Below are 20,973 nucleotides of genomic sequence, written 5' to 3' on the forward strand. Positions count from 1 at the left end.
ATGAATACAAAAAAAGAAAAAGACTTCCATGGCTCCAGCTATATACCAGTTTGTTGTTGGTTTTTTTCCCCCCCCTTTTTTTAACAACATCAGATTTGCCTCAACACTACGTCCGCTTTCCGTATCCTGTTCAATGTCTCGAGGGTTTAGAAGAAAACACAAACAAACATTTAAGGGGCTTACGTGGCGGAGTACTCGAACAGGCCGTAGTAAGGATTGAACATCTCCTTAGATAAGAGGAAAAACCACTCCCTGGCCACACCGCCGTAGTCCAGTCCCTTCTCGGACTCGAACTCGATCCACAGACGGGCCTTCAGGACATCCGGCTTCTTCAGGGACATGATTCGACGATATGATTCCTCAAAGATGTTGTTCCTGTGTAGCTTCATTTCAAACCGGTTGGGAATGTCGGCCTGAAATAGTCAACGAAACAGAATATTTTGTTGATCATAAACTTTTTTTAGCTATAGATTAATATTTTTAACCACTATTTCTTAAAACTTCCATGTGCCCTGGATAAAAAAAAATGAAAAAATGTCCATTACTTTGACAAAAAAGTTTAAAGAAATAGAAAAAGGCAAGGAATGCATTGGACACTGCCATTCATCAGAGCCTCAAATAATTTGATTTAATATGAATGTGTTCTTTGGTTAAAAAGGCCTGAGAAAGGAATAAATAGTAAAGTCAAGGCGGATGCAGTCAGCTCACGTTGAAGACAAATAATGACATCCTGTTGAGGCCATGGGAGGCTAAAACATCCGGCAATTTTAGGCATATCTAGAAGATAAAAGTTGTTCTTTAACTTGCTTATTTTTCAGGACTTGCAACAGTTATTTAGACCTCTACTCAATATATTTAAGTTACGAAAGCACTAATGTGGACTTTTTGCCCGATGAGTGGTGGTACTATTAGTATCATTTATGTATTTAAATTCAAAGGATTAAAACACATATATAAATAGCAAAATATTTTAAACATTAGGACCAGCTAGAAAAAAACAGTGCTGATTAGATTGTTCTTGATGTGTATAAACTTTATCTTTTATTGTTTCAATTGAATTCAATAATCAAATAAAAATGGTTAAACGGGGTTAAACTTATAACAATCACCCCCCCCCCCACACACACACACACATTTTGTAACTGTCTGTGCCAGAATAAGTGAGCTGAACACTGTAAGAGATGGCAATTGTCAATAGGATTACAATTGTTCACCCTAGATAAGATGGAAGCCTCAGATAAAACATTAAACTAACTAATGAAATAAATAATTTGTTGGGCTGGAATGTGCAATTTTTCCACTAATTTTGTTTCGTTTGTTTTGTTCTTGCAGAGAAAAAAATGATTGCAATGAATATGCATGGCATGATAAAAATAGTCCGTCAAAGATAGTCATTGCTAATTTCTCAGCAACCCGAGCGTGCAATCAAGCATCAGTGCGCACGGTAGAAGCTGCGATGTGTTGACCACCTGAAGTGTATCACCAACATCATTTTGCATAATTTCTTGGGTTTGAGCACATCGCTGCTTACCGGTTTCTTCAGCTTTTTCCTGAAGTAGTCATATTTTTGCTTGAACTCTCTGGAGTAGGGGACAGCCTGCGCACATGACACACACGGTAATGCAAACCTTGTATTGTACAGTATCAGATAGTCAAACAAAAACAAAGATTCAACCTGCCATTATTCAATACTCATTCTTAAAAGTGAGGCAGGCTGGGCTCTTCCCTTTCTGTACACCTAAAACTGAAAAGTATATACCCATGTCCCATTCTGTCATCAACCATGGATGTAATACTAAACAGTGCTGCCAGGAAGTGTCATGATACATCTGAGGGTGCAGGGTGATTGGTCCTTACACAGTCTCAAGGAGCCCATAGAAACTACTGCTTGCAACTTACATTCACCAATCATTTAATAACAAAGAACAGGTAACAATAAAATAATATTTCATTTTATTATTTATTTATCAATTTTTTATTCTAAAACGGAAGAACCAGACTCCTTTTTTCTTTTTTTTTTTCAAATGTTTCTTAATGTGCGTGTTATCCTTATAAGATTTTACATAAGAGAGGGGAGCAGTGCAGGACTACAATTTGTTCTGGTGCATGGGATGGACTCACAATGTGTTGGCATGCAAAGTGACAAACGTAGTCACTCTTTGATTTAGCATTACTGTACAAGGACGCTCTTAAGGCTGATGATAGTGCGACAGATTGTCCTACACCGTTATAAAAGGAGCTTGTTGTTTCCATGTCGCAGCACTGTGGTGGAGGAGACTCGACAACTGAAAACTACTCACAGGTCCTGTGATAGCCGGACTCTGGAGACGGGGGTCCTCCCACTGTGTGTTTTTTGTATCTAGATGAAAAAAACAGAGTACAAACACAACTATATAACTAGAATCAACCAAAACAAAACAAAGAAAAATAGCAATCAGCAACTACTGGTAAATCTTGATGCATGAATAAATTTAACAGATTAAGAAAATGCATTTACTCTTTAGTTCGCCAGCTAATTAGTATGCAAGCAATGCACTGATAAACCTTCTAACTTTATAGACACAGCAATTTTTTTTTTTCCTGGTCTGACTTTGGCCACAGTACCATTGTTGATATTAGCACGTATGATGGATTTATATTTCTATAATTTATCAAGGATTGTGGATCCCTTCATCTTGAGTACACACTTCTGAACCTCTCCATGTTTGGAAATGTCAGTGGCTTCCCCCTTTCTAAGTGAGCACATTAGATCAGATAAACCTACATCTAACTTAACAGGTTACTTTGTAGTCAGTTAATTTAGTCAAAAAACAAAGCACTCTCATGGTGAAATTACTTTGCAATACAGCCAAATAAGAACATTTCTGTGTTCAGGGTAAAATTGAATGAAGGGCTTGTCTTTTATTATATTAATTATTAAGATTACCATTAATATTTACATTTGTTTTCACTACAAATTATAAATGACTGAATTATTTTGACAATATGAAAAAAACCTGGGTGACACAAAGAGGAGGCAGGATAAGTCATTGACAAAATACAATGACGGGAGAGAGGGTGGAAACGTAAGCTTACTGTGGTCAATGTAGAAAGTGCGTCCGTCTGTGTGAACTCTTTCTTCCCATCCAGGCTAAAAAAAGGAGCATAAGAGAGTAACAGTGAGAAAACTGTGCAGACACCGTGAGACAGCAGTATTAAAACAGTCCATGCTCAAATAGTAATTAAAAAAATCCTTCCTTTTTTTTTTTTTTTTTTAAACCTTTTTTTTTTTTATTTAAGCTTGATTGAACTTGGCTGACCATAAAATGGCCCCAAACACTGAGAGCCCAGCGCTGCAGGCGAAGTAAGCTCAATCAAGGAACACAAAGGAACAGACAGGATTTTCTCTCCTATTTGAGTCAGGTCTGAGACATCGGCGAGGCAGGGATACGACCACAACATAAAAGGTTAATCACCACTACTTCAAACTAGTACACCATCACTGACAGGTGACAACTCGGTACAGTGTCACAGGCCACACACACACACACACACACACACACGCACACAAACACACTCATACAGCACCAGCAACCAGGCAATTCAAATAAAAAAAAAAAAAAAAAGATCGCGGGCACAGCGGTGCGGAAAGGGGGGCAAATCTGACATTCTGTCAGAAAGGGTGTGGATTGCCCTTCTTCCTAAAATATGCTTGGACTGCCACACTGACGACTGGATTAAAAAGCTGATAACATGCATGAAACAGCCACTTTATTCCTTTAACTCAAAGTAGGTTTCTCTTAAAACCTCCTTCCCTCCCTCTCCTCTTTCACTCTCCTTCTGCCCCCTTTACAACCCCCTTTTTTCCTTCTTTAAGGCTTCTCGTTCACTCTCCCTCTCGCTAAAACTGACGTTATCTTGCTTTGTTCTACTTCCCAAACTCATCCATCTGTGTCAGACTGTGATACACAGTCACAGGGCAATCTATCCCACATCTATCGGGTCCCTGGAGAGTGTCAGGGAGCTCAAAATGTCGTTTAACAAAAGGGGGCGGTGGCGGTGGTGCAGAGGGTGTGCAGAGAGGAAATGGGGTAAAATAGAGATGATAAAAGGAGGAGAGGAACAATCCATCCATGCTGGTCAAAAGAGGGAGAGAGAATAGAAAGAAAGAGAGAGAAAAGAAAAAAAAAAAAAAATGCAAGGCTGTCTGCAGGCATTTAACCAGACTGGACTGGACCAGACAGGAAGGTAGGCAGGCAGAGGGAGGGAGCCAACCAACCTCCTCTGGTAGGTTCTGCCAAACAGACATGGCCAGGTGTAGAAGTAGCATACATTAGATCCGTCAGAACAGAGAGAGAAGAGAGAGGAGAGAGAACACACACACATGCACACACACCATACAAGCCTGTGAGATGTACAAACCCATCAATCTTTGCCTATTCCACATCTATCTGCGGTAACATTTTGCCCGTTTGGTGGGAGTTTGTCCGCGTCAAGTTAATGATAGTTAAGCTGGCTGACAATTCTCCGCGTCCTAAATAGGGATTATCACAGTCCCCGCACTTTGCTTTCTGCTCCTTGCAAAATGCATTCTCCCTATGAGCACCTGTTAGCTTACAGGACTAAAAAGGAAATGTTTTATGAAGTCTTGCTAACACCATAAATTTCACACCATTAAAAGCAAACGCAGATTCAATTATGTGCTTTACATATAAACACGGATGGACTACAGAATAAAGCTGTTTTAGCTTATTCACGGACAACAACCACGGGATAGTGATATATCTAGTCGACGATGAGAACAGTTAGGTGAAATAAAACCTGGGCCCGGGTTTGATTTAGGAAACCTATTACTCAGTTGCTTAAAATAAAAAAAGAGTGGCTCAGCATTTGAAATGACTGCTTTAAGATGTCGGCCAAAACAATAAAAGGCATCTAGTTGTGAATGTACTTACAGGAAGGGGACCAAGGTCGCCAGGGTCCATTGAGTTCTTATTCCTCATATGGACTGGATATTTCAACCTGGGATCCTCCTAGACAATAAACGAGACAGGAGAGAAAATAGAGATGGAGAAGTGTGTTAAAACTCTTCCCAATAAAAGGCGTGGAACTGTTGTAAAATTGTGAAACAATATACTTGAAAAAACCTGTGACTAAGAGCTGAAAACCCATTAAGAATAGGTTTTCTCTGGTTGTAAATCAATTGAGAGGAAAGTACTTTCTCATAAAATAATCTTTTTTTTTTTTTTTTTTTTTAAATGCAAGTTTACGTACGTGGACGTAAAGGTAATTTGGGTTTTAGCGCCACCTCCCTCCCCATTGTCAAGAACTTGAATGGTACACCGCAACCTCCATTTAAGAGAGAGGAACAAATTCTTCTTAGCACGATTTGCATAATCCTGCTGTGCGAGCAGCTCTTGTGGAAAACTCACCCTACCAACACCTGACACGTAAGTCAGTCACCAGATGCAGCACCAACCCATGCCTGAAAATCTTCCCATACAAAACCAACCTAAAGTCCTTCAAATTGTCATTTGCACTGCGGTAGTGAACGGAGAAGTTGTGCACTAGTAACACTAGTTGTGCTTTAAATCATTTGTAGTACCAAATCTGTGGATATAAACATATGGCAGATGATGCTATACTCAGTTATGAATAATAACCGTATTGATTGAGCATTTCCCACCAGTGCTACACAAGTGAGAAGGGATAAGCTCAAGACGATCTTCATCTACGGGTCAGGAGCTTTCAAAAAGCAGGTGAGCAGGGTAAATACGGTCATCCAGGGAGTTCCTCCTTGGACAAAACACATTCTGTGAAATACAGCCACTTTGCATAGCTCTGCTGAGAGCCTCCCACATATTGCTACCCACCCAGGTGGTGGTTCTGCTGTTATGGTCGATGAAGAAAGGCCGTCCGTTGGGGGCTATCCTCATCTCCCAGCCTGGGGGTAGGAAGCTCTGCTGTGTCTTGTGTTGTGATTTGGGGGAACTGTAGGGGGACGGCTGAGGGGACTGTGGGTTGGAGAAAGTGTCCTTCACAGCTCTGCGCACCTGGATGTTGTTTGCTCCCTGAAAACAACAATGGGATAAAGGGATATCACTTCTGCTGGACTGACTTGAAAGGATTTCGCAGCTAGCGTTATTAACAATTCATGTTCAAAGTCCATTTCAATGACTGGCAGCTCCAAACAAGGAACCGCTGGTCTCCTGAACCACTGCAGGGAAGCCAACCTCCTCAGTATTTAACCAAGTTGAATAAAACATGAATGCATCAATAAGAAAAAGAAAAAAACAACAGCAAAATATGACATTACAATAACTCAAAACTCATTGACATCCCCTGTGGTTAATTGTCAAACAAAAATGTCAGAAAAGCAAGTGTCACATTTTTGAATACAGGCTTTCCGAATGCTTGGTTCCCCGCTTTGTTTCAGATTTACTTCATGGTTTCCCAGCTTAGAGACACTGGACAGACATTACACCTATTACAATTTATCATTTCAAATCACCACAATAGGTGGAACCTGAGTTAAAATTACTGTGAAATTCATAATAATATTTATTTGATGACAAGTTCCACCTCTTTAGTCCGGAAATCAAGTACAACTCAAGTACAGACATTGAGCAAAGTTAGTTTTATCAAGCTAATGACTGTTCTAATTGCCCTGTCATTATTTATTAATCAGATCTTTGACCAAAGACATAATTAATTAATCCACAGCACTCTTCCACCTTATCTGGATACTGTAATTATGTCCTGTTGTGTGTTTTTAACTTCCTTTGCTCTTCCTTATACTGTGTGTGTCTAAGCGCACACACACACACAGAGCAGTCACCAGTGTGCATGTACACTGGTGAAATAACATACTGTATCTTAATTAAAATTCTGATTCCCATGGCAATAGAAAATGATTTATCACTCATGAGGTAAGTCATTAAACAAAGTAGAAGGCGGAAAAGAGACCGTTAGAAACGACTAATGTTTCACATTAGAAACTATTGCTTTTCTCAATAAGCCAAATCTGTGTGGTACATTGACAGCGTGCATTATTTGATATTCAATATAGAGTTGTCGTTGCTTCATTGTTACCAGTGCAAACACAAAGTGCAAACATCATCGGACTCCAATAGATATGAGAAATGCTTCCTGATCACTATAACTGATCGTGGATAACATTAGCTTATTATCAAATAAATAACGCCATTGTCAGCTGCAATCATGCTCATGTCCTCACCGATACCCCTGTCCTATATTACAGTGTTTCTGGTTTTAATCATGGTGGCTACAAATTTATTACCGTTGATCTGACCTCAATAATGACATATAGTGCAACTGATTGTTACGGACTTTTCCCCCACGAAATAAAAACACCAATTCAACTCTGTGCAAAGATCAGATGTTTTCTTCACACAAATATGAGTATTCGTTCCACAATCCAGTGTCAACTGTATCTACCCTTCAATTATAGACTCTAGGTTTAAGACGTGGTGGAACTGTACCTACTTGTAATTCAGTTTGTGGAAAATATGTACTTTATGACAATGGTAATAATAATCATACTCTAAAATTTTATGAAAAGCATTTGATCATTTCCAATGCTTTTTCTGTCAAATAGATGGTACATGATTTTCTATCCAAATTCATGGCCATGATTACACTGTGAAATTACAGAGAGAGTAAACCCACAAGAAGAAAAAGTTCATGAAACTGCTTTTGGCTTTGAGGGTGAAACACATTAAATAGCTTCAATTTAACACTTGAATATGATTTGTCTCACCTGCTTGTGCTCCTAATATCACATGATGTTTCTAGATTTCGTATTACTGGATATTTGAGATACTGACCCATAAATGATCTGGGACAGATGATCAATTCAAATATTTATCAGTTTTTACCATACAGCGGAACCAAATAAAAAACACTCGGATTATTACATCACCTTTGTCCTATTACTGAATTAGCTTTTAAACATAGTGCGTTGGTGAATGAAAATGATGACAGTGCCAAGGCGGCAGAATGTTCACAAAGTTCCCGCCATTCAGAGGTTTTGTAATGTATGAATCACTTCATGTGACTAATTGTTGTTTCACAGTGGAGTCATCACCTTAAATACCAACTGAAGATGAAAGAATGAGCTGTAAGACAAAAGAAAATCTTTTACATAGAGGAAAGGAAAGGGAAGAATACACGTTAAATTACGTAATCAGGATTATCATCCCCACAGGCTTGGCACAAACGGTGCCGAGACACTTTCCCTGAAAGGAGAAGAGATGGTGTGGTTTTAAAAAGACAACTGGGAATTTCTCCTGATGCACAAACATAATAAAAATGATCCAGGATCATAATTTAGTAGCATTGCGGAGGTCGGAAAGCAGGATGGCATGGCGGGAGAGTACTGAGGTGAACGGATGGGGGGGGGATAGAGAGTAGGAAGTTCTTCAAGGAGTCAAAAGAGGGGACTGAAATGGCTATGATTAAGTGGGATGGTACAGGTGGCTATTTCTCACCTCCAGGGGGGTAGAGAGGGTTACAGTAGGGGAGCTGAGGCTACGAGGTCGTCGGACTTGGGGCTCATGGAGGTGGTTGTTGGAAGCATTGGCAGAGGAGGAAGGGGTGGATGCCAGAGCCGAGGCTCCTCCTGATGCAGATGCTGAGGTGCTGGCTCCATCTTCAGTCAGCTGTCAGTGAGAAGAGAACTCTTGAGGTTAAGTGGGTTTGGAATGGGGGAGGAGAGGGGGGGGGACTGACGCCGGTTGCAAAAATAGAACTCGTCCCCAACATAAGACAGGCTGTCGCCGAGGCTTGCAAAGGTCTGGATGCAAGAGTTCCTAAAAAGTCAAAAGCAAGGGTCATATCGACCCAAAAATATTCAGTCATTTCATGTAAGATATAATTATTAATGATTATAGCTGTGTCAAGAAGATGGATTTGAAATCTGTATTTAAGGGGTACTGGAAAAATACAAATTTGTTTTTACTAATTCGAACCCAAGAGGAAAGCACACTGAGTACGGAGCAAAGTGTCAAAGATGAAACCGGGTATGCTTTTTTTTTTTTTTTTTTTTTTTTTAATTTTTTATTAGTCAGTTCTTATATTCATTTGGCAGGTTCCTTCCCTTCTGAATAATAATGAAAAAGATGAAAATCAGAGAAAGATGAGATGATGCGATGACAGTCAACAGATGAACAGATGTGACCAGAACAAGCACAGGCACAATGGACTTTCAAGAAAGACAAAACCATTAAAAACACAGACACGGTCCCATGTTGCAATCCTGCTCCCTATTTGGAGGCGCCTCCATTGGAGACAGATAGACACGAGAAGACAAGTAGAAAAACACGGCAGAGAAAGTGAAAGGGAAGGAAAAGCTGTGGCTCCGATTCCAGGGTCGGGGGGCGAGACCGGTGCAATGTTGAACTTCGGTGTGCCAAACAAAACGCTAGGCCAGAGAAGGAAGACATACAATAAGGTTGGACAGAGGAGGGAAAGCGTAAATTCTATGGCTGCCGACACAGAAGGAACAGAGGAGGCAGGTCAACGTGTTGATGGAAGAGCCGAGGTAAGGTCCAGTCCCATGCACTGAATCCAGCCAGTTCTACAGCCAGCCGTCTGACTTGCTGTACCTGCACAATTGGCCTAGTCCAGGTAGTGGTGCGGTTGTTATGGTTGACGTAATAAGTTCTTCCCTTGGCATCCTTCCTCTCTTCCCATCCAGGGGGCAGGCCAGGGGTGGTCAAGGTGTAAGCAGTAGCTGAGGGAGACTGGCCAAGTGTAGAGGGAGAGAGCAAAGCAAAGAAAACTCATCAGTTCAGGCGGATATGCTAATGAAAACGTGGAGGGGATTCGGGCAATATTTAATGTCTGTACGTCGCAAATACATGGGCACGGGGATAGTTTCCTCACAGGTGAAGTTTGGAACAAAAGTAAGGGCTGCCAAACACAGTTCTTTTTTTTTTTCAACCTCAACATGAGGCAACAATATAGACTTTACAACATTTTCCATTTCAGCTACACACTAAATGAGAAAAAACCCATGTGGAACTCCTAAAAAATAATTAGATGAATGCGTATAAAATGCAGCTTGACAAAGAAATAACAATGCCACAGAGTAATCCCCTCTCAATAAAAAGCACAACTACATTATAAAACTTTTACTGCTGAGGATTCATCATTCCAGCATTAAGCTCCCTGAAGTACCACTTAACATAACATTAGATTTTCCAAATCCCATAGAAAGCCATTTTGAATGTCGGATATACTGTTTAATGATACGTTATCAATGACAATTGGCATTGCCAAATTTTGATAAGGACACACACACACACTTTTAAAGTAAAGTTGGGTGAATAGCTGACCTCAATAATCATCTCACCATTGTCAGAGAAGTGTAAAATTAGAAATACTTCATGAGAGGTAGCTTCTTCAAGTAGCACTCATCTTTTTTTAAAAAAACAACAAAAAACAATAAACTACCAGCACAGGTCAACCCTCAGATAAATATTTACTTATTTCGGCAATTGCAGGAAACATTGACTTGATAACATCTAAGCACACGGATATGTGTCGTGGATGAAAAAAATTTGATACTTCTCTGAATTAGAATGGGGCAAAGAACGTATACCATGCCCGAAAAACAAACAGAACAAAGAAAAAAAAAGCCATGTGACTTCCTTTTCAGTCAAGGGACTGTCATTAGGAATTTGATCATATCAAAACATTCCCCCAAGTCAATTAAATAGCATGACTTAACTCACTGTAATGTTCCTATTGTCCAACCTGACAGAGGTGGAGTTTTTGTAGTCCTTTGCAAAAGGTTCAAATACTTGGTTTGAACCAGCAGTCCTGAACATTGCAGATGAGTCAAGTTCTATGAGTGTCTTTTAAAGTCAACAGCTATGAGCGGTGCGTTTTGATTTACTGTTCTGAAAGATTTTTGTTTGGATTGATCCTCAAGATGAAGTCCCGGGTGAAAGTGTATGCCTGAGATATCAAAGATGAGGTGCAAGCCTGGTCTTCAGTCCCAACTGATGAAATCCAGGAGAATCGCAAACAACGATCTGAAGAAAAAGGTCTACAGCTTTCATGATACGCTGCCTTTTAAAACACAACTGCACGGAATTTCACACGCCTTCCAGACTTCTACACTGTGTCAGACTACAACAGGCCACAGGGAGCTTTGGATGTTGGGAGAAAGGTCTCTGAAATGTAAAGTTTGGGGTACTTTGGGTGAAATTCATCCATAAGCTCAAAACACAAGTAGTTTTTTTTTTTTTTGCTCATGTCCAAATTGTTAACTTGGGAATTTCTATGAGCTTTATGGGTGAATTCTGTCAATTTTTCAGTGGAAGGCTAGGAGTTGTAACTTTTGGGTAATCCATCACATGAAAACCTACTTACATATACAATGCATGGTATTTATGGAAACCTATATCATCCTGTAAAACTATATACCACAGTATACTTTGAGGGTGTTTACAAAAAGTATGAATAATGGATCAGGCCATCTCTACAAGGGACAAATAGAACCCATTCTGCCTAACAGGGTGTATATAAACTGAAATTGAGTTATTACCATCGGCTCTTCACCACCTGAGACTGTTTGAGCTCTCGTTCTTCTGGTCTGGGAACTCTGCTGGTGGTAGACAACAGGGGAAGATGGTCTTTAGTTTAGAATATGCGTTTGTTTTGGGGCAAGTGTTATGGGGCAGGAGAAGCAGTTTGGCAGTGGTGAAGGTGTGAGAAAAAAGGGGACAACGTATTCTAAAAGGTGAGGAGTGAAAGAAGGGTGGTGATTCCTTTTGATTGTGATAGAAAAGTCTGAAACCGTGAAAACTGACCAACAACCACAGCACAACAGAGAGCATCCGCTGCAACATACCAGATGAAAGGAGCAGGAAGCACGTGGGAGCAAAAATTTACTGACAGCGACTAGAGTTGTCAACGATAGAAAAGGTTTCCAAAGTAGATTGAAAAAGTTTCAGTATTGTGTTTTCTCTCAAGTAAAGGAAATGACAAACAAAGACATCAATAGAAGTGCACAGACCTAGTGATACTTGGTTGGAAACAAAGACTCTTTTCCCTGATATCATAATCATTCCCGAGCCAAATGCAAGTAGAGCATGATGGTTCAACTGAAGTAACATTAGTCAAAGAAATCATTCTATCCTTGAATTGTTTCTTCGAAACAGATGAAAACAAGCTGAATGAAGACAGCAATATTGGCAGTCCATCATGAAGACAGTGGCTAAATATTGTGGCCATTCTAAATTAAAACACCGTGGGCAATAGTAAGCCATCTGATTTTCATCTGGGATGAAATAGTTAAACTATAACAGGATTAATTCTGTTAAGCAAAACAATCAAAGACAAAAAAAAACCTGCGTTAACTTGCTTGAGGTTTAGAGTTACGGCAATAATCACATTTTGTAAAAAAGGATCGCACAAAAAGTAAAATATTTCTTATTACTGAACAATATTGTTTTTGTGACGTTATAATTTTGCCTTGAAATGACCCTTAATGAGGAAAAATATTTATTTTATTATGTTTATTTAATTTATAATCCTATTGAAACCCCATCTATTTTCATTTAATTGTGATTGAAAACAGTAACTAACATATTTTCCACTATTTACAAACAGCACTATGTCTAACTGGAATATCTGTCACCAGAGGCACTCTGTGGAGAACACATGACTTGACCACAACTGCAGAGGCCTTGCGGTAAAAGCAGAGAATGAAGGAATGCATTCGCAAGTAAAACGAGAAAATTGTTTTTTTTACATTTTTGAAATAGCAAAGAAAAATCAAAACAAAGCGTCAGGATCAAAATCCTTTGGGTGAAGCAAACAACGCTCTTGCGCAAACAATGTTGCTACAAAAACAGTAGAAGTGACTTCATCTACTCAAGTTTAACCGGTGTTTACCGTGGTGCATCTGTTGCCCACGATCCTAAAATGTAACAACATCTCAAGCCGCTGGTCAGCTGTCATCTTGTGTGGATAGCATCGGACCCAAGTTACCAGCTAATACAGAAAGTATTAGCCAATCGCAGCCTCAGAACCGACCGGCGCTCTAGCAGAGCTCCACCCAGAGTCATAATTACCCCCCCAATGGGGATTAATAGTTTGTCTGTCGTTATACAGAGCTTGTCAACAATGGACACTTGACACATTGCTGAAACCATCTATTAACTTTGAAAGACTTGAGACGGAAATGCATACAATCTAGCTGTTTCCACAGATGCCTTCTTCATGAGCCCGCTGTGCACTTTTCCAATATTGTCCTTCATGGAAAGGCTGACATCAGCACCTGTACTTTTCCTGCCTCATGACTAACATTTACCCTGTGAGTTTAAAGCCTTGCTGAGCAGTTGGAAAAGTGTTAAATAAATGTAACATGTTATTGTAATTGATTGCTGGAATCAGCATGGTGACTCAGCTTTGTGACACACATCTGATTCAGATAGTTTAAGAGGAGGTGAATTGTCCATAATGCTCTGACTCAGGACCGTGAGGAACATGTGAACTGATGTTATAGTGTTGCTTTGCAGCCAGTGGTTTTGATTGCATTTGAAAAGAATAATATGTGGTAGATCACACATCGATGCGAGTGAATCATAAAGAGAAAGGGAGAAGTTGTTGGTGAAGAGGGGGAGAAAGAAGTTTGGTAATCCTGCCAAGGGAAAAAAAGAAAGTGATGAACAGTGAGCGGGAAGGAAAGGTGAGAAGGCAGTGACACCTGCCGTGGCACAAGTTGACATTTGCAATGCAAGAGAGGGAAAAAAGAGGGGGATATTTAAGTGCGGAATACCCACACTGAAGATAAAACAGAAAACACAGCAATAACGGCTTGCTTTTGGCATTCACAGACAAAGATGACAATGGTCATGTGATAAGGAAATGGAGGACGAAATAAACAAAATGGACAAAACATAGGGGTTTCGAAATATGTACCATAAGAGGCGGAGCCTGGGCTTGATCGCTGACACCTTCTGTCATACTGGAAGAGCGGAGTCTGTTTGACAGCTGGGTCTGTTGAGGAAGGAAAGTCAGAAGAAAACAAACTATTCACTGGGACGTCATACTTCTCTGTGACAGCTCTAGGAATCAATGACCATCATATACTCAAAAAAGTTGTCTTGGTTGAATTGTTAGTTTGGTAACTACAGAGTTCAGGTCTTACCAGAGCAGAGCTGGGGCCGGGCACTTCGCCATTGGTGTCAGGGGTGAGTGACAGCCTCAGATTTAAGTCGTCTGAGAACTCCTGGGTGGCGGGGGCTTGTGGATGTTGTGGCGTTAAGATGGAAGAAGGGCCGGGGAGTGACTGGGCCAAGCTGTCATTAGGATCTTCTTCTGTGATGAGCTCCCAGGACTACAGAGGCAAGAAGAAGATCCACCACGAAATTATATATTACGGATATGCTTGATACTTGAGACTGTTCTTGTATGTTCATAATCCTCTCTTACATTGTCAATGTCCCTGAGCTCCAAATGCTCATTCTCTAGATCTTCACTGATATGGCGTCTAGAGCGGAAAACCCGGTGCGCTTCCTGGTGGATTTGGCGTTGACGATTGTCACTTTCAGTCTCTGAAATAACATCCCTGAAAGGAAAAAGGAAAAAAACTTTGCAATATACAGCTAGCAAAACAACATTTTTTGTGAAGCAATTCAAGTCAATGAGAATATAATGAGGATAGCATGTTCATCATATGGCTGCTGGCTTGTGTTGACTGCCGGCAAACTCTTCTAAATATCAATGACTGAAAAAAATCTGAAAATTAGTCAGAAATTACAGTAGGCTTGATATCCAAGCACATGACCATTTTTAAGGAATATTCTTTTATGTATTTGTACACACTTGTGCAGTGCTCATTCAACGCAGGGTTTCAAAGAAAAGAAAGAAACAGGGAAAAGGTTGTTCCTTTTCCTTCAGGGATCACCACAGCAAATTATCTGCACACTCCCAAAGAGAACCTCAACATCCTCATCTCTGACCCCTCCAACTACCTGTTTGCATATGTTTCTCCACCTATTTTCCAGAACCTCTTTTGACCAAAAGTCCTTAAATCCTCCGCCTTCTTTGTCTCCACTGCCTTTAAACTCATCTTTCCACTTGAGTCCCTCTCGTTCACACACATATATTCTGTCTTTGCGCAACTAACCTTCATTCCTCCCATTTTAGGGTATAACTCCTACCTCTTTGAATTTTCCCAGCCCTGCTCCCACTACAGATCACAATGTCATCGACGAACATCTTAGTCAATAGTGATTCCTGTCGAACCTCATCTGTCAGCCTGTCATAGCAAACAAGAAGGCGCTTTGAGCCGATCCCTGATGCAAACCCAACTCCATCTTGAAATCCTCTGTCAAACCTAAAGCATACATGTTTTGCACCACTGACATACTTTTCTGCCCCTCCGGAGTTCCTCAGACATTCCTGCTTTTTCTAAATCTACGAAGATGGATGCACATGCCCGCACAGGTAGATACCACACTAAGGAAAAAAAAAAAAAAATTCTTACATGTTGGAGGGCCGTTTCCACTGTGTAGTGCGGTTGTTGTGGTTCACGTAGTATGTGCGTCCCAGGTTGTCCACCTTCTCTTCCCAACCCGGAGGCAATGGTGGTAGCAACTGTTGGGGTCTCTGGGAACCCGAGTCTGTGGAGTCATCCCATCCCTGAAAATGAATGGCCAAAGTTTAACATAAGAAGAAATTATTTGATTTGTATTGATGATATGAAACATCAGAATTAACAAAAGCTCATGGGATCACATGTGGCAAAATCTCTTGAGACACATTGAAATCAATTAATTAGATTTAAGGGAATTAAATGTATCAATGCTTCAACACGCTAAATACATGTGTGGCATTTTACATTCTGTTTAATCAGGTGCAATGAGAAAATTAAGTATTTTTTAATCCTGTCCAAAAAATACTGTCTGGCTAAGACCAAGAGCTAAGAAAGCAAACTCAGCTTTGAGACAATTAAGTGTGTCTTCGGATTAGCAGGAGTGGGAAATAATAATGAAAAACACAGCAGGCTAATTATCTACCTTAATAGCGCACTTCTTTTTTAATTATGTACAGGACATTCAATAACGAAGAATCATTGAATGTCTGGCGACTTTCACTCACATTGCAATCCAGTGCAATCTACTTTAAATCCACACAAATGTGGGAACACACTGACAGTAAAAAGGAGAAGCTCCTATTTCTCAAAATAAGGGGCAGAATGAAATGGTTTTTCCAGATCCTGACCTAGAAAGGACCAGATTCTGGCAGCTCGACGCTGTCTGCGTTCTTAGAGGATAGAATAAAAAAGAAGAACGATCCTGTCTTGTCTTCACTCTCATATTTCTTTTGGTTCCTACATGGAATATTATAAAGCTTAAAACTACTGTGCATTTCTCAATGTAGAAGCAAATAATAAAACTAGGATGTGGTTTGGCTTGAGTTAATTACAAGCATATCAAAAAGAGAAGGACACCTTAGCAAATGCTGCATCAGCAGTTAAAGCTGCCCAACAACAAATAGCAGCCAAGGCCTTACCTCAGCCTCCTCCCTCATATCTCCAGATTCTTCCTCATGCCCTCCTTGTTTGGGAAGATAGGCCATCTTCAAACGGAGGTATCCCTTCACCCTGGACTTGTGGCTGAGGAATAACCAGCAGAAATAAGGTATGACACATTACAACCAGGTGGGCTACGTCTTTGGACTAAACTAAGTTAAGGAACCGATACGTGTCAAAGGAGCCTCTAAGTAGCAGTTCCCTTTACTGAAAAACTTGGAAAACTCTACATTGGAAATTAGAGGTCACTTTGAATGGGGGAGAAAAAAAGCTATCTAGTGCTTGTTTGGAAGAGTTTAACAGCAAACTTCCACATCACAGATGGCATTCATCCCCTATGTGACATCACTGTTTCCCCTGTATGCAACCAATTCACGGTCCGACGTACAGCACAGTGGTTCCCCCCCCATGGCACCACCCTTCATGATATCCTGGTCCCGTACCAGATATTCTCCTACGGTTGTACGGATTCCCTCCCAGAGCGTAGAGCCAGTCTGGGAGAGGTTGCCACTTGGCCGTGACACTGCAAACAGCATGCTTCTTCTGTGTGACATGTGAACTACCATGAACTCTCACCCCTTTCTAAGAGCTCCTCCTGTGACATCACAGCTTCCCATTTCACAGAATGTGTGCGGTAGGATCGGGGGGGGGGGGAGGCCAGGGGTTGAATTAACAGTCATATCACACCATTTATTTCCCCATGTGACATTAGTTTCCCCTTCACAGCACAAGCCTACCGCCTCCAGTGTGACATCATTTGGCATTGGGGAGGAAACCGGCCCTTTGCGCCTTCTCTTGTTACTCTGAAGGTTTCCCTTTTCAGAATGTAATCACTTTGCTTGCATTTATTTTTAGTTTATTTGTCAACCGCTGTTGGTTGCAACAGGAAGACACTGACCTTCTGGGGCGCAAGAGGAAGTCTTTAAACGTGTATGGACGCTCCATTGCCGGGTCCTCTGTCTGCAAAACGAAGAAGAAGCATTTGTTGAGGCAATCAATTAAGGGCGCAAGCCAAGCTACATCGATCAATGTCAAAATAACCGAGTCAGGTGCTCTGAGGGTGGCCGAGGCACTTTTCACAACCATCACAGGATCATTGCGTAACGCTATGCTTCTGGGTACTGAGCAGGAGAGAGGGTCTTTTGTAATTCACAAGGATCCTCTATTGCTGTCGGAGTGTGACAGGCCAGTCAACCGTGGCTCTTCAACACATAATGTATTGTCCGGTAAAAAACTCAAAAAGTAGGATTGCTCTCTATCCCACTTATTCTTGAGAAGTTATTGAGCTGTTTTCATATGATTAAAGATCTTCAAGGCCAACGTGACTTCGAGGCGAGTGTACGAAACCTCCAAAAGCGGCACATGTAGCTTTTGGATGTTTGTTCTTAGCTGGCAGAAAGCCACAGTTGTAGCTCATCCTCAGTCCCAGGGTAGCTCACCGGCAGATAACAATCTAAACCGCTCCCTTCCCCCAACATGGACGCTGTTTCATCACAATACCAAGTTACTCGTGTTCACTTTCTCACACTCAAAACAGGGAAACATAAACAGACTTTTCCCTGACCTCTATAGGGGTTAATAGGCAGCACTAAAGATAAAAAACAGCTGAGTGTTTGACACACTGTTGCATCAGCGACACGACACGACACAAACACCCACAACACCCAAACCTGCTTACCGGCAAATGGCTGAGAGGAACGTCGACTTGTCCCAGGAAATCATCTCTGGTCTAGAAAACAAAGGAAAATAAAAAGAAAGAAATGAAGGTCACCTTTAGCAACCTGAATTGGGAAATGAGCTTTTGAGCGAACCCGGGAAATTACATTTCCAGCAGGGGGAAGAGAGGGGGGAAAACCACAATGTTGAGGCGCAACAGAAGACCCAGCACCATTTTCTTTTGTTTTTCAAAGACAGAGAGAAAGAGATGTATTTATTTAATGGAAAGCCCCATCCAGAAATAACCTCTAGCCCTTTTATGAACACCTGCAATGGTCTGAAATTCTCATTATTTTTGGGAAATGTATTCTACATCTGGCCCTTTTCAGCGCTTGATTTTCCCTTTCAGTAAATCAATAGAAATCCACAGGTGTCCACGTAGAGGGTTTGGTCTAGAGGTTTGTTTATGGACGGGCTTTTGGTATCACTTCTTCCCATGGACCCGGTGAGGAAAAATACAGCAACCAATGCCAACAGATAGAAGCCACACCAGCCATACAGAGAAGGAAAGGATTTATGTGACAAGAGGAAGGAATCAGGGAAGGTTTTGGTGTTTACAATTAAAGAGGCCCGCCGATTTGTCCATCCCTTTGCTGTAATTGAGGTCGACAAAGAGGAAGAGGGGGAGTGACAAATGATTGTGCTGCACAGCGGTCATCCCCACTGGGAGCAATGATTACCTGTCCGAGATGGAAAAGCCCATTCTTGGTAGCAGCCTGTGTGTGGGACACAACTGATTTAGACAAGAAGCATTAAATAACAATAATGTGTCTTATGACACTGGTTTGGCAACCAAGGCAGACTGATGCGTATACTAGTCTAGTGTTTTTCAGGCTGTGTCGCAAACCACCTGTGGCTTGTTACAGATTTCATAAGATATTTTCACAGTCTTGAAAGTATAACTACAATTCAAACATCAAAAAGCGGTAAATACAGACTGAACCAGCATAGTCAGTAGTTTCTTGTTTCGGCAGAAATTCCAGCTAGCTGTGCCCATTTAGCTCTCACCGCAGTTAATTCCCGATGCATACAAAAACAATGGAGATCACAGACATACAAGAGATTTAGGAGAAATTTACTGCATATAATATACTGCTCCTACCATATTTTGTTTCAACAGATTTAACTCATTTGAGCTATTCAACAAAACAGACAGCAGACATTTAAGTCAGGACATATGACCACAAACTTGGCATCCATTTGAGACAATTTTGAAGTTAGGACGGCTGAGACTTGGGATCCAACTCAAAATGAAATTGAATATTACTGCACAAAAACGTTTTCTGTCAATGCAACTTCTGGAGCTATAATTTTTTTTTTTTTTTTAATATTAAAAGTAATATTAATAATAGTTTATTCAGTTCTTTTTTTTCCCCCCGGGCCCTGAGAAAAACAAATGGATTCAGAGCTGACGACATGTTATTGGCATGCCAAACAAACTTTAAGGTATGTTGAAAATAAGCCATGGTCAGTCTAAATCAGCTTAAAAAAAAAAAAAAAAAAAATCCAGCGGTTGATTTTCAATGGTTATATTACCCTTACTAATGATCAAATATTACATCCCTGCTCCCCTTTCATCCAATTGTTTGCATGTTGATTTACATTTTAAAATGGAATGGACGCAACATCCAAGCAGTCAAAGACCTCTGAAGTGGTAATGATTCAAGCTGGCCTTAATTTGAGCATGTCAGGAAGGGCAAACTGGACCCATAGCCGTTAAGAGTTATCTATATTCATGGGTCTAGCGGAACGGACAGGGAATTCTGATGGAAAGGTCACAAATGAGTAACTTGAAAATGCAGACATATTCAAAGCACAGACACACATTAACAAACAATTGTGAATGTAAATGTATCTCCTGCACATTCGCCCACGCAAAGACCCGTGCAGAAATAAAGGTGATTTACAATCCACAGTTCATTTACTGACTGCACAACTTCCAACTTATCCAAAACAGTGAATCATGCACTGCCTCGACTAGAGAAAACAAGGGTACTGGAGTCATATTACAGTGTTAGCGTGTAACTTGATTGTGTGATTGTGTAAGACACTTTGTTTTGGAAAGTATAACTAAAATGTCAAATGAGCTTGACTAAAGTGTTAATCACCCTTCTTGCTTGTAAAGCCTAAAAAAAGGTGCGTGGTCAGTGGTTAGTATCAATGCCAAAATTGGCAGATTCTGTGTGCTTGCGTGGGACTTTGGTTACTGCCGAGCATTTTAAGCTGCAGGTATGTGTATGCAGGGGTCTATAGTTGCAGACTCATCAGAAGGGTAACGTTTGAGCCCGCGGTGGCCTCCCGAGGGGAGGTTACACTGAGAGAGAAAGGGTGCCGCGAACATTCGAGCGAAGATAAAGGGATGAAGGCATGAAGCTAATGATGGATACTACTGACAGTTCATGATGAGAACACTCAATGGTTGTTAAGTCTCTCTCGCCCACACAGCAACACAATAGCTGAATTTCACAAGTGACTGCGCAGACACTTCTTTCACAACAGGAACCTGTTCGACATTATTCCATTGGGAAAAAGGAGACAGATAATCATAAGAAGTCAATTCTGTTATTAACACCACATACCTTTAGATATTATTTATGTGGAACAAGCACTCTGGATCAAAAACACTGTTGAAGATAATGAAGCTCTAACTCTACATACAGTTAAAACATATAGGGATCCTGGATGGAGTCCAGGATGGCGGGGAA

The 20,973-nt window shown here is 40.8% G+C and overlaps 1 protein-coding gene across 7 annotated transcripts in view; it reads right to left on the minus strand.

The window, feature by feature from the left end:
• The window catches only part of nedd4l (NEDD4 like E3 ubiquitin protein ligase), a 33,291-nt gene that overhangs the window by 8,715 nt on the left and 3,603 nt on the right, over positions 1-20,973 (minus strand). For 2 of the 7 annotated variants that reach the window (XM_086152037.1, XM_086152040.1), the window contains 16 exons: positions 18,231-18,281; positions 17,451-17,512; positions 16,534-16,636; positions 15,506-15,660; positions 14,449-14,584; positions 14,165-14,353; positions 13,936-14,013; positions 11,555-11,614; positions 9,606-9,743; positions 8,490-8,660; positions 5,853-6,050; positions 4,935-5,012; positions 3,076-3,130; positions 2,301-2,359; positions 1,532-1,597; positions 184-413 (listed from right to left, as the gene is read on the minus strand). In XM_086152037.1, coding sequence (XP_086008163.1) covers positions 184-413; positions 1,532-1,597; positions 2,301-2,359; positions 3,076-3,130; positions 4,935-5,012; positions 5,853-6,050; positions 8,490-8,660; positions 9,606-9,743; positions 11,555-11,614; positions 13,936-14,013; positions 14,165-14,353; positions 14,449-14,584; positions 15,506-15,660; positions 16,534-16,636; positions 17,451-17,512; positions 18,231-18,281 — 1,829 coding nt within the window. Of the gene's footprint in view, positions 1-183; positions 414-1,531; positions 1,598-2,300; positions 2,360-3,075; positions 3,131-4,934; positions 5,013-5,852; positions 6,051-8,489; positions 8,661-9,605; positions 9,744-11,554; positions 11,615-13,935; positions 14,014-14,164; positions 14,354-14,448; positions 14,585-15,505; positions 15,661-16,533; positions 16,637-17,450; positions 17,513-18,230; positions 18,282-18,948; positions 18,985-20,973 lie in introns of all 7 variants that reach the window. The other 5 variants (XM_086152039.1, XM_086152042.1, XM_086152043.1 and 2 more) reach the window with 4 other exon arrangements.

This window comes from Fistularia commersonii, chromosome 9 (assembly GCF_037954325.1).
Source record: "Fistularia commersonii isolate RoL2024-O1a breed Wild chromosome 9, RoL_Fcom_v1.0, whole genome shotgun sequence".
NCBI classification, from domain to species: Eukaryota; Metazoa; Chordata; class Actinopteri; order Syngnathiformes; family Fistulariidae; genus Fistularia; species Fistularia commersonii.